The 13,361-nt window shown below is 42.3% G+C and overlaps 1 protein-coding gene across 5 annotated transcripts in view; it reads right to left on the bottom strand.

The window, feature by feature from the left end:
- The window catches only part of DIP2C (disco interacting protein 2 homolog C), a 518,420-nt gene that overhangs the window by 160,851 nt on the left and 344,208 nt on the right, over window positions 1-13,361 (bottom strand). For 4 of the 5 annotated variants that reach the window (XM_075062211.1, XM_075062210.1, XM_075062208.1 and 1 more), the window contains 2 exons: window positions 4,016-4,147; window positions 2,212-2,331 (listed from right to left, as the gene is read on the bottom strand). In XM_075062211.1, the coding sequence (XP_074918312.1) occupies window positions 2,212-2,331; window positions 4,016-4,147 (252 nt within the window). The remainder of the gene's footprint in view (window positions 1-2,211; window positions 2,332-4,015; window positions 4,148-13,361) is intronic. The other variant, XM_075062209.1, reaches the window with a different exon arrangement.

Consider the following 13,361-nt stretch of genomic DNA (forward strand, 5'->3'; position numbering starts at 1 on the left):
GAGGATGGAGATGGATGGCAGGAGAGAGCATCACTTGCATCATTGCTGTTAGGTTCACTCCCTCTGGAGGCACCTGGATTGGCCACTGTCGGTAGACAGATTCTGGGCTAGATGGACTTTGGTCTGACCATGTGATACGCATGGCCCAGAGCAGTCATAAGAGTGTTAGCAGGGGTCCTTTTCCCTGCCAAGGGAGGAAGGTGCTTTTAGAAATAACTAGAACAGCTGTGGCCAATTAGAGGCACCTGACTCCAGTTAGAGCACCTGACTTCAGTTAGAGCACCTGACTCCAGTCATGCGGATAATTAAACCCTGCCTTCAGTCAGACAGAGTGTGTTGTTGAAGGAGAAAGGTTGGATTGGAGCAAAGAGTGCAATGCAAAGAAGGAAGAGTTTGTTCCAGAGAGAAATAAAGGTTTGGAGGAGTCTTGCCGGTGAATTGGGAAGCCCAACAGAAACCCTAGGAAGGGGCACCAGGCTTGTTCATAGAAGAGAGGCGAGAATGCACTTCACAAGCTGACGTATGAGAGGAAGAACCCAGGGGAAGAAACGCTATCAAGTGGTTTTCACCACAACCCAGGGCCCCTGGTTGGGACCTGGAGAGGAGGCGGCCCAGGTCCCTCCCTCTCCATTCCCCTCCTCCAAGGACACTAGGGAGTGCTTAAGAACTGGTTCAGCAAGCAAGCAATATCGCCCTGAACCTACCCCATGAGAAAGAAGCGCGAGACCCAGAGAAAATACCGGGCAATTTGCCAACGTGGTGTCAGAGGTGGGATTCTGCACGCTTGGGACATTAGTCCGGGGGAGACATAACCTCCCCACCCTTAAGATGGACGACGGTGGTCAGGCCCTTAAATCCACCGCGGCCAAAGGAGGCTACCAGGGTCCAGGCACCGCCCAACAAGAGGCGACTAGATTGCAGCAAGAGATAATCAGCTGCTCTGAGTCAGGCTTGCTCAGGACCGAGCCCTGGCTGAGAGACCCTAAATAGCCAATAAAGACCCTATGGAACAGATCACCACGTTGAAGACCTGACATACGGCTACCATTACTTACAAAAATGGCAGGGAGGATATGTTGGAGCATACCCCTGGCCTTTGAGAGATAGGCCGCGGAGGCCTGGCCCCTGAGAACAAAGTGGTCTGCGTATCCTTGCCCCATTCCTATTGTGGGAGCCAGAAGCGTCTATTACGATAGGTCTGCAGAAGCTGCAGCAAAACTTGCCGCTAAAGGCAGAGATCCTGCATCTCTCTCTTCTCTGACAAACAGAGGCTAGGGACACCATTCCTTACCCATCCTGGCTAATAGCCATTTATGGACTTAACCACCATGAATTTATCCAGTTCTCTTTTAAACGCTGTTATAGTCCTAGCCTTCACAACCTCCTCAGGTAAGGAGTTCCACAAGTTGACTGTGTGCTGCGTGAGGAAGAATTTCCTTTTATTTGCTTTAAACTTGCTGCCTATTAATTTCATTTGGTGACCCCTAGTTCTTGTACTATGGGATAAGTAAATAATTTTTTCTTATCCACTTTCTCCACATCAGTCATGATTTTATATACCTCTATTATATCCCCCCTTAGTGTCCTCTTTTCCAAGCTGAAGAATCCTAGCCTCTTTAATCTTTCCTCATATGGGATCCTCTCCAAACCCCTAATCATTTTAGTCATCCTTTTCTGAACCTTTTCTAGTGCCAGTGGCAGTCAACCAGCTTAGGATGTGCCTACTAGAAAGTAGCAGTCCAATTGCATGGTTATTATTCACTTTATTATTGTCTCTACTGCATTTCCAGCTATCATTTTCAATGATTTTATTAACAGATATGCAAGATGTGCATCCAACATTCACTCCTCCTCCTCCTTCTTCACAGACTGGGTCTTTCAGACTGACCCAGATGCATGAAAGGAAAAGACGTAGCACACAGTAAATACTCTTAGAATAGAGTTTTTTCCTCCACATACACAACGTGATTTTATTCTAAGCAGAGGTTCACTATAATCAGTACTACAAACTGGGCAAACAAGGTGGAACTATGATTTTACTCAGTGCATTCAAGTTCACTATAAGCAGGTCCCACTGCATTACTGCTCTCTCAGTGGCAGCCAACCTGCTTAGCACGTGCCTACTAGTAAGTAGCAGTCCAAGACAAACAAGGAAACATTTTATCAAGTGTTAATTAGATTCCAAAACCTTTTGAAAAACAGTCATTTTACCTTCTAACAATTCCTCAAAGTCATCTACAAAGAACTCTCGTAATGGTGGTCGTTTGGGTCGTTTTAGGGTATTGACCAGCTGTTGAATCTTTGCTGACACTCTGCTGCTCACTGGTACTCCTGCAGAATAGGGATCAATGGAGATATCAGTAGACCGCTAAGCTGCGCACCACCAGATGTCAGTTGGGGAGTAAGAAAAAGGCTAGAACTGCAATGCCACCACAACGACAGTTTCATGCCATACTGTGACTCAGCAGAATGTATTCAACATTAAGACATTTAGATCATGATTTAAAAATGAACAGTGACGTTTGGTTTAAAAAACAAACACAGAAACCCAAAACAAACAACACAGCAGTTTCAGAAAGTGAATTAGAGTTAGAGGGGAAACAGCACGCGGGCTTTGGGGGAGAGAAGCACAGTGAAGAAACATTCCCTAGCAATAATCTTTTTCAAAACGCTTAAAGCAGTCTTTGAGGTGACTTTGTTGATGGCTAGCGAAGAGACAGAAATCTAAGCACAGGCTTCTCTCTTAGCCACTGGGGTTACTGCATGACTAGAAAGCTTTCATCAAACTGCAATTGAGACTACAGATTCAGTCAGCAAGGGAAGCTGGTCACAGGTTTTTATCTTGCCATTCATTTTGGGCTGCCTCTTACACAGTAGCAGACTTCTGTCCTGGCCCCTATCCTTCCCCACCCTGTAGCTGTTCACATTGTCATGTTACACCTCTACCCCGATATAACGCTGTCTGTGGGAGCTAAAAAATCTTACTGCGTTATAGGTGAAACCGTGTTACATCGAACTTGCTTTGATCCGTCGGAGCGCGCAGCCCCCCCCCCCCCTCCAGAGCGCTGCTTTACCGCATTATATCCAAATTCAGGTTATAGCGGGTCGTGTTATATCGGGGTAGCGGTGTACTTCATTGCAACTGACAGTGTAATCCTGAAATAGCCCTATAGTGAATTCAATTGGACAGTAGATAAGGATGTTTTAATAACAATCTCCAGAAGTTACCATATGTGTTTATACAACACCAAGCCAAACAGGATTCTGACTGGGGCCCTTGGGCACCTACTATATATTCGTATAAAGTACTTTCCTCCTTACTTATGCTTGACAGAGTACTTCAGCTCTGTAATATACACGATATCTACTCCTGAGTTCAAGCCTCTAACAGCATTGCAGAAGGACCACCTTCCTGTCTTTTCTCCTGAGCTAGCAACATTTTTACCATATTAGAGCAGTGGTTGTTTCTATAGTTGAAGACAAGTGTATGTAAGATACTCTTGGTCTTAAAAGTCCCATCTTGGTTGCAATTTTTTTAATCTGTTTTAGAAAAGAGGAGCAATAAATATGGAAGGTTTTACAAATAACTGTTTTTCAAAAAAAAATATTCAGAAAACAAAAACTTTGCCCAAAAGTCACCTTAAGATGTAGCCCTATTGGTACATCATATACTCTGTCATTTGAAAACAGAAGAGCTTCATACAGTACCTAGTTTAATTTAGTTACACATCATTAAGTGAGATATACAGAGACTCGCTGTTTTATTTTATTGAACTTTAGCAAATATCAGTTTTTTCTGTTGGGAATCTGCTCCACTAATTAAGAAGCATTTATTCATGCCGAGTATTGGCTTCACATATGCCAGTTTATTTTAGGACTCAAAGATGCTGTAACTTTGCTTGTACGTGCTCTTCAGTGAAACGTGGCCAAAAGAAACAAGAAGCAGATGTGTACAGTAAACCACAAAAAAGGGGTAAGTTACAATGTTAAAGAAAACAATTGCTTTATGACATACCATCACCAGTTTCCATAAGTTCAGCATTGCCATATTTTGGTGTCACCCTTGCTGTTGATCCTTGTGGTCTTTCTACTTGTATTGAGTGTTCTGAGGTGTAAGTAGTAACATCTGGAGGGGCAGAATGATTTTCTGTGAAAAATAAGTTAGAAGGTTTAACCAGGTTCCTCTAGAGTTGAAATGAGGGAAAGAAGGGAGTGGGGGAGAAAGAGAGAGATTCCACTAATGTTCTTCTTACACAAGACCTGAAAAGCTGTTAAAATTAATCTATGCACAAGTTGTAAAGCACAATTATATCCAACATGATTTTAATATTTGAAATTTTCACAGACAAAAAATGAGTTAGGTATCTAAAGGCATCAGAGCCACATAATACAGATTATAATCATAATGGTTTTTTTTTACTCCTCTCCTTTCCCCCCACCTTTAATTTTAAATTAGTTTAATTTCCTGTGGCCAAATCTAGTTAGAAATAGACCCAGACACATAAACTTCTGATAGATTAAGGTACCAAGATTTCAAAATAGAAAAAAGCTACAACATGTTAAGTTCCAGCACTTGCAATTGCCAGTACAAATCAACTATAAATACACTGCTTAAAATTCAAGTTTTAGTTCAAAGAGAACAATTTACTGTTGTATCAAGATTTTTGAAGTCACAATACTGTTGGAAAGTGGATCTAGAGGAAGGAAATAAAATATAATGTTCATGTTTCTTTACGGTTTGCATGGACACTTTTCTTGCTTACCACTTGACTATTTTTAAACAGAGCTATTTCAATTCTCCATATAACAGACTTGCCTTCCAAAAAGGCAAACATGATTTGGTGATCTCTCTCATGATGTCACTAAACTATTCCATGCCACTAATTCTTCTCTTTCTCAGCTTGGTTACTCAGCATGTATCCACAGTTTAAAACATCTGAAAATATAGTCTGACTTGGGATAACCTATAGATTTGTATCATATTCACAGATTTTATATCATGAATTTTTCCAGGTTTTTAGCAGTGTTAAGTTTCCTGGGAATAAATACAATTCATGTTTAACAAGTTTTCGGTTTAATGACAATCACCCAGAACCTTCCAGACAAATAAGTCCCCTTGTACTGCTGCCACTGAAGGCAAGAGGAATACATTCCATTCAATGAGGATAGGATCAGGCCCATTAAAGAGACAAATAAATCAGATGATCTCATCATACTCCAATATTACTGAAGATTTATGTTTATACTAAATTTGTCTCACTCGCTTACAGCTTGCTTATTATATGAAAATGGTTTCCCTTTGGAGGTTTGTGCAATGGACAGATTTGCGTCGTCTTTATTTCTGCTGTTTGGCTCCTAAACACTCTTAGTAACTATCATTTTTGATAATCTATGCTAAAAGTGTGTCCATTATTTGTGTACTAGATTACGGTTTTTTTCAACATGAATTAGGATAAAATAAGATATTGTCATAAATGGATAGGTAAGGTAAGGGTTAAGTTTCTTTTACCCGGAAAGGGTAACCAAACACCTGACCAGAGGACCAATCAGAGAACTGGATTGTTTAAAGTCAGGGGCGGGAATTTGTATACTCGGGTCTTTTTTGTTTTCTCGGCTGTGAGTAAACAAGGTTTCCTCCTAACTCCTTCTTATTTCAAATATTATACCAAAGTCTGTGAGTACAAAGGGAACCCCAAAGCAATTCGCTATGAGGAACTTTGGGTTGTAAAAAAATTAGATGTGATGGCTCTGGTCTTTTTGTTTCCGGCTGTGAGTAACAAGGCTTCCTCTAACGATCTTATCTCCAAGTGTCTCTACAGCATCTGTGAGTACAAGGGAACCCCCAAGCAATGTCGGCTATGAGGAGCTTGGGTTGTATTTACTGTTAGTGGATTGGTTGGCTGGTTAATTGGCTATCCCTTTAAATCAGAATGTTTCTTCATATTTTCCTTATAAGCAAGATGCCTGTATTGATTTCTTAATGGAAGATTATTGTTTTATATTGCTTTCTTTTTATATAAACTTTTCTTTTAAAACGTGTGGAAGTTTCTTTTCCTAGGGAGGCAAAGGAAGGGAAAAGCCAGGCTGTTGGCTATTTTCTATTGCTTTCAGGGAAAAGAGCAGGCTACGGGGAAAGAGAAAAAGAATCACCTCTGTATCAGGTATCTGTCTCCCTCACGGGAAGACAGGCACGGGAAGGCAAAGCCAGCTGTTGGTCTTTTGCCATCTCAATTGTCTGAGGGCAGAGAACCTTATCTCTTGGGAACAGAGAAACCGGTTTTCTTGGCAAGCCTGGGAAGGGGGGGGGGGAGGGAGTTTCTCCCTGCTTTGCTCCAGGCATTTTGGAATCTGGGTGTCCCCAAGGGAGGGTTGGGACACCAGAGAGAGGAAAGAGGGGGGTCAGGCTCTCTAATTAAATCGAACCTGGTGGCAGCCCAAATACTCCAAGCTGGTAGTGAGCTTGGGGGAGTTTCAGGTAAGCCCCCAAACTTTGGATGCTAAGGTCCAGGTTTGGGACAGGACCAGGCTTTGGACGCTAAGGTCCAGGTCTGGGACTGGGAGGCTAGATTACCACAGATATTCTCTGAAGGATCCTTAAATTCATCTTGTCTGATAATTATCCTATATTTAGTTGGTCTATACATACTTTTTAAGCACACTATGGTGACATTTTATACTTCTTCAGAATTTTCTTAACAGTTTGTAAAAATAAAGATATTTGACAGATGCAAACTTTGCACAGATCTATAAATCTAGTATTCATGAAGTTCCCTTAAATATTTTCAGTAAGGAAGTAGCTTTAACAGGAGGCAATGTATTTCATTTATTCCTTTCCTTCTATGACAAGTTACCCTTGGTTAAGCCAGAGTAGCCTCTTACCATACTTCCTGTCTTTCCTATGCATTGGTATAATTTGCTCTTGTGTCCTTAATAATGTCTTTTTTAAAAATTGCCAACTATCCTGAACTCTTTTCTCCCTTCAACTTACTTCCCATGGGACCTTACCTATCAATTCTCTGAGTTTACCTAAGTCTGCGTTCTTGAAGTCCATTGTCTTTATTCTGTTGTTTTCCCTCCTACCATTCCATTGAATCATGAACTCCTAACATTTCATGATCACTTTCACTTAAGCTACTTTCCACCCTCAGATTCTCAGTTAGTTCCTCCCTGTCTGTGAGAATCAAATCCAGAATAGACACTTCCCTAGTCACTTTCTCCACTATAGGTAACAAAAAATTGTCTCCAATGCATTGCAAGAATTTCTTGGATAATCTATGCCCTGCTGTGTTATTTCCCCAGAAGATATCTAGGTGGTTGAAGCCCCCCATCACCATGGAGTCCTGTGTTTTGGATTATATTGTTAGTTGTTTAAAAATAAAAAAAAGTCTCATCCACCTCTTCTTCTTGGTTAGGTGGTCTACAGTAGACCCCTACCATGACATCACCCTTGTTTTTCACTTTTACCTTACCTAGAGACTTTCAACATGTCTGCCTCCCACTTCTACCTCTACCTCAGTGCAAATGTATACAGCAGAACCTCAGAGTTACCAACTGGCTGGTCAATCACATACCTAATTTGCAACCAGAAGTATCCCCTCAGGCAGCAGCAGAGATTTAAAAAAAAAAAAAAAAAAAAGCAATATTGTACAGTACAATACTGTGTAAAACAAACTATTTAAAAAAGATTTGATCAGGTATGGATACTGTTTCTGTGCTTGTTTCATTTAAATTAAGATAGTTAAAAGCAGCATTTTTCTTCTGCATAGTAAAGTTTCAAAGCTGTATTAAGTCATTATTCAGTTGTAAACCCTGGAAAGAATGACCGTAATGTTTCGTTCAGAGCTACAAACATTTCAGAGTTATGGACAATCTCCGTTCTCCGCATGTTCATAACTCTGAGGTTCTACTGCACATCTATAATATGTAAGGCAACACCTCCTCTCTTTTTTCCCTGCTTGACCAAAGGAACTGTACCCTTCTATACCAACATTCCAGTCACGTAAATTATCCCACCAAGTTTCTGTAATACCAATTATGTCGTATTTGTAATTATTCACTAGTATTTCTAGTCCTTCCTGTCTATTCCACTTGCTTCTTGCATTAGTACAGGGGTCGGCAACCTTTGGCACGCGGTCCATCAGGGTAATCCACTGGCGGTCTGTGAGACATTTTGTTTATGTTGACCATCCGCAGGCACAGCCCCAGCAGGTCCAGTGGTTGCAGTTTGTCATACCCGGCCAATGGGAGTTGCGGGAAGCAGTGGCCAGGATGTCCCTGCAGCTCTCGTTCCCGCAGCTCCCATTGGCCAGGAACGGTGAACTGCGGCCACTCGGAGCTGTGGGGGGCTGTGCCAGCGGACAGTCAATGTAAACAAAATGTCTTGTAGCCTGCTAGTGGATTACCCTGATGGGTTGTGTGCCGAATGTTGCCGACTCCTGCATTAGTATATAGAATCATAGAAGTTTTGGGTTGGAAGAGACCTCAGGAAGTCATCTAGTCCAATCCCCTGCTCAAAGCAGGTCCAACACCAACTAAATAATCCCAGCCAGGGCTTTGTCAAGCTGGGCCTTAAAAACTTCTAAGGGAGGAGATTCCACTACCTCCCTAGGTAACCCATTCCAATGCTTCATCAGCCTCCCAGTGAAATAGTGTTTCCTAATATCCAACCTAGACCCACCCCCCACTGCAACTTGAGACTATTGCTCCTTGTTCTGTCATCTGCCACTACTTTGAACAGCCGAGCTCCATCCTCTTTGGAATCCCCCTCGGGTAGTTGAAGGCTGCTCTCAAATCTCCCCTTACTCTTCTCTTCTGCAGACTAAATAAGCCCAGTTTCCTCAGACTCTCCTCATAAGTCATGTGTCCCACCCCCCTAATCATTTTCATTGCCCTCCATTGGACTTGCTTCAATTGATCCACATTCTTTCTGTAGTTGGGGCGGGGGGGGCAAAATAGGAAAGAATACTCCAGATGTGGCCTCACCAGTGCCAAATAAAGGGGAATAATCACTTCCCTTGATCTGCTGGCAATGCTCTCACTGATGCAGCCTTATATGCCACTAGCCTTCCCGGCAACAAGGCCACACTGTTGACTCATATCCAGCTTCTCCTCCACTGTAATCCCCAGGTCCTTTTCTGAAGAACTGCTGCTTAGACAGTCGGTTCCCAGCCTGTAGCAGTGCATGGGATTCTTCCATTTTAAGTTCAGGACTCTGCACTTGTTGAACCTCATCAGATTTCTTTTAGCTCAATCCTCCAATTTGTCTAGGTCACTGTGGACCCTATCTCTACCCTGCAGTGTATCTACCTCTCCCCCCAGCTTAGTGTCATCTGCAAACTTGCTGAGGGGGCAATCCATTCCATCATCCAGATCATTAATGAAGATGTTGAACAAAACTGGCCCCAGAACCAACCCTTGGGGCACTCTGCTTGATACTAGCTGCCAACTAGATACTGAGTTGTTGATCACTACCCATTGAGCCCGACGATCAAGCCAGCTTTCTATCCACCTTATAGTCCATTCATCCAATCTATACTTTTTTAACGTACTGTGGGAGACTGTATCAAAAGCTTCACTAAAGTCAAGATACACCTCTACCTCGATATAACGCTGTCCTTAAGAGCCAAAAAATCTTACCACGTTTAGGTGAAACCATGTTATATTGAACTTGCTTTGATCCACCGAAGTGCGCAGCCCCCCCCCCCCCGAGCACTGCTTTTCGCATTATATCCAAATTTGTATTATATCGGGTGGCGTTATATTGAGGTGGTGGTGTATATCACATCCACAGCTTTCCCCATATCCACAGAGCCAGTTATCTCAACATAGAAGGCAATCAGGATAGTCAGGCGTGACTTTCCCTTGGTGAATAAATGTTCATTGTTCCTGATCACCTTCTCCTCCAAGTGCTGTATAGACACCTGTTCATTAGATTTCCCCTGTATAGTCCCTCTTGTCTCTCCTTTGGCCAAGCTGTGATTTCTCATGTTCCCTCTCAGATCTTGACCTTTCACCTAGCTCTGTACATGTTGGGGTCCTGTCTCCTGCCCCTATCAAACCTAAGTTAAAACCCACCTCATTAGGTTAGCCAGTCCATATCTGAAGTTAACTTCCTCTTCCTTGACAGGCAGGCCTCATCTCTGCTCACCTGTCTTTCTTCTTGGAAAAGGATCCCCTGAGGAAGCCTAAGCCATCCTGATGACACCATCTGCACAGCCATGTATTTACCTCCAGGATGTGTCTGTCTCTGCCCGGATCCTTATCCTTGATTGAAGGGACTGATGACAACACTATCTGCGCCCCTAACTTCTTAATCCTCATTCTCAGAGTCCTGTAGTCACTTCTTATCTGCTCAGGGTCACACCTTGCAGTATCATACGTGAGCAGCATGGGTGCTGGTCAGAGGGTCAGATGATCTTCAGCAATCCTTCTGTAATGTAGCACATACAAGCCACTGGGAAGTGGCACATCTCCTGGAATGCCAGATCAGGTCTGCAGATGGGAGGCCTCTGTCCCCTTTAAAAGGAAGTCACCAACCACCATCACCCTTTTTTTTCTCTTGAGAGTGGTGGCTACAACTCTCCAAGCCCTGGGAGGTGGGGGGTTACATGGCTGTGGGGGAGATTCCTCATCCCTCGTTGCCAGGGCAGCATGCCAGTTTTTCTCTCTCTCTGGATGGTGAGTTGGGAGCGGGGTGGAGCACTGCCTGCTGCCAGAGGTAACCAGCATCCAGGTTCCTCCCCGTGAAGGAGCAGTTCCCTCCTCCCAAAATGCAATGAAAGCGCTCCTGGACACAGGAATGTCAAGAGGTTCTGTACATTTTAATATTTGTGCATTTCAAAAAGCGGGAAGGCACGTGCTATCAATGCAAATAGCTACTCTCTGTTGTAAGAGATGTCTATTATGAATGTTTCTTATTTGAAGCTGGCATTTATCATAAGAGAGCAAGATATCCTTAGATATCTTAGATACTCTTAATGGTAGACATGACATAATTGCTATGAGCCACCATAAGGATAAGCATAGCTGAGTTTGTTTCAAGATAAGATGGGATGACTTGTTAATCTAGCCCACCTCTGAGAGAATCATCTTGCATCCCGCACGTGTCCAGTTAGTGACGTGATTCTGGTTCAGTCCATCCCTATAACATGATTGAAATAAGCAGCTCAATGTTATGCATGTGACCACCTGAATGCTTAACAGCTTGCACAGCACAATAGTATTTAGGCTACTGTCTCAGTAGAACTTCATTTTAGTCATCTCATCCATTACTTATATTTTTGATGCAATGTTTAGCCTTGCCTGTTAAATATCAGCTTTGTATAGTCCTGACTGATTTTTCTATCAGCTAAACAAATTAAAAGGGTAGAAGTTTTATCTTCTTTTTTTTTTTTTATTTATAAGGAAGAGTTCCCATATAAATGGGAAAGGATATTTTGATTAAGAAAATGATTATGTTTAGTTCAGCTACTTCCACCACCTTTGTGGGCAGCCAATCCTAGCACTTGAAAGTAATGGTGGAACAAGCCACGGGCAACCTTATATCACATTTAATCATTTCCCTGCCATTGCAGGAGCCATAAGCATTGGTGCACCTCGGTCCATCCATTTCTCTGCTTGTGGCACATAATAGTCCAGTCTCCTGTAGGTCTCATTTATTTTAGTTTCATTTCCATTGTTGGGTTTAGTGTGCTGATGTTGGTGGCCTGTGATATACAGGGGATCAGACTAGATGATTATAATGATCCCTTCTGGCTTTAAACTCTCTGTCTCTATAACCTCCTTGATAAAAGAGGACTCTCATAGACTGGCCTTCCTGGAGGAGCATGTCTGCATCCCTGACTCCCACTCTGCAATCTAGGCCGGCTACGAACTGCTAGCCTTCTCACATAGAAGAGGAACATTGAGGTCTTGCTTTCCAAACTGCTCCTTAGTCTGTTTAAGAGATGACTTACAATGGTTCTCTCTCCAATTGTACTCATCACTGACTAGAATTACAGAGCCTGATTTTTGTGGGTGCCAGTGCTCAGCACTTCTGAGAGTCAGGCCTGGAGAAACTAAGATTCTGTGGACAGAAGGAAGGCAGTTAGCTGCCACATTAGCCCATGAAACAGTTTTTATTTTGATAAGAGTATCTCGGTTATAGTACTGATACATGCTGTGTAATATCTGCTCAGTACTCACATTAGCTAACATGACGCACTGTTTGAGCTTCCGAGTTAAGAGTAATGATCCTGACACAGCTCTTGAATAAAGCACTAGAGACAGTGAGAGCTGTATGACCTCAAAGAGTTTCATCCACTAAACATGCATATTTGTATCACATTCTCTTTTTTATCTCTTTCGATATTCTCACATTATAAGATCACAGACTGAACAGCTGCTTCTAGTTAAGACCACAGACATTTCTGCACTGGAATGGTACACTCTACATCACTTTGCTAAGAGAAGGAGAAATGGCAACACAGTGCAAATTCATTTAAGGATGGATTGTGGCATATGGACACAGTCCCACATTTGGGGAGAGAAGGAAGGTGGATGAATACTATCCCTATGGAACTCATGGAAACATTGTGTGTCAGGTAATCACAACGTTTCATGAGCTCTGGGGAGCACATCTGCCTCACTACCTTCTGACAAGCCAACTCTCCTAGATGGCATGGAAGGGAATTTGGAGGAATGGCTGTACCCCTTCTCAGTTATCTAGGTTCTTCCTGAAGAACCTACATAGGGTCTAAGCAGTGTGGAGAGCCAAGAACTGGCCCTCTATCATGTGTGAATTTGCACCTTCTAACACAGAAGACTTAAGGTTGTCACATGTGGCAGATATGTTTTGGTAGATGTTCATATATTAATTTGATTAGAAACCTGTATAACCTTTACTTCAGAAAGAAGTCTTTGATTTCCAAATGAAAACATATTTAAGACATACAAAGGCAGGTTTTTCTGCTTCTACAGGACAAAGATTCTGTATTTATAGAGATATTTACCTTTTAGTCAATGCAATTTTTAGCTTCTAATCAAAATCCTGCCTCAGAAAGACAGCAGCTTCTGTAGCTAACATTCCATTTAATAAAAATGTGTTGGGAGATGGGAATTCCCCCTTTTGATTTACTTGTGTCAATGGCGGCACATTGTCTTCAGTATAAATTTGGCTCTTTTTGATTAAGCACCCTGTTTCCTTAGAAACAGTATATTTAGAGACTTCTTGGCCATGTGACACATTCACCTGCATTCAAGTCTATTTCCAGTTATCCTTTCCCAAAATATTTACCATTAATATCTTTTAAAGTCAGCCATGTGTATAACACAATAGCTGTTTTAAAGAGATACAGAACATGCAACTGCACTAGGCACAACTG

This window comes from Chelonoidis abingdonii, chromosome 2 (assembly GCF_003597395.2).
Source record: "Chelonoidis abingdonii isolate Lonesome George chromosome 2, CheloAbing_2.0, whole genome shotgun sequence".
Taxonomy (NCBI): domain Eukaryota; kingdom Metazoa; phylum Chordata; order Testudines; family Testudinidae; genus Chelonoidis; species Chelonoidis abingdonii.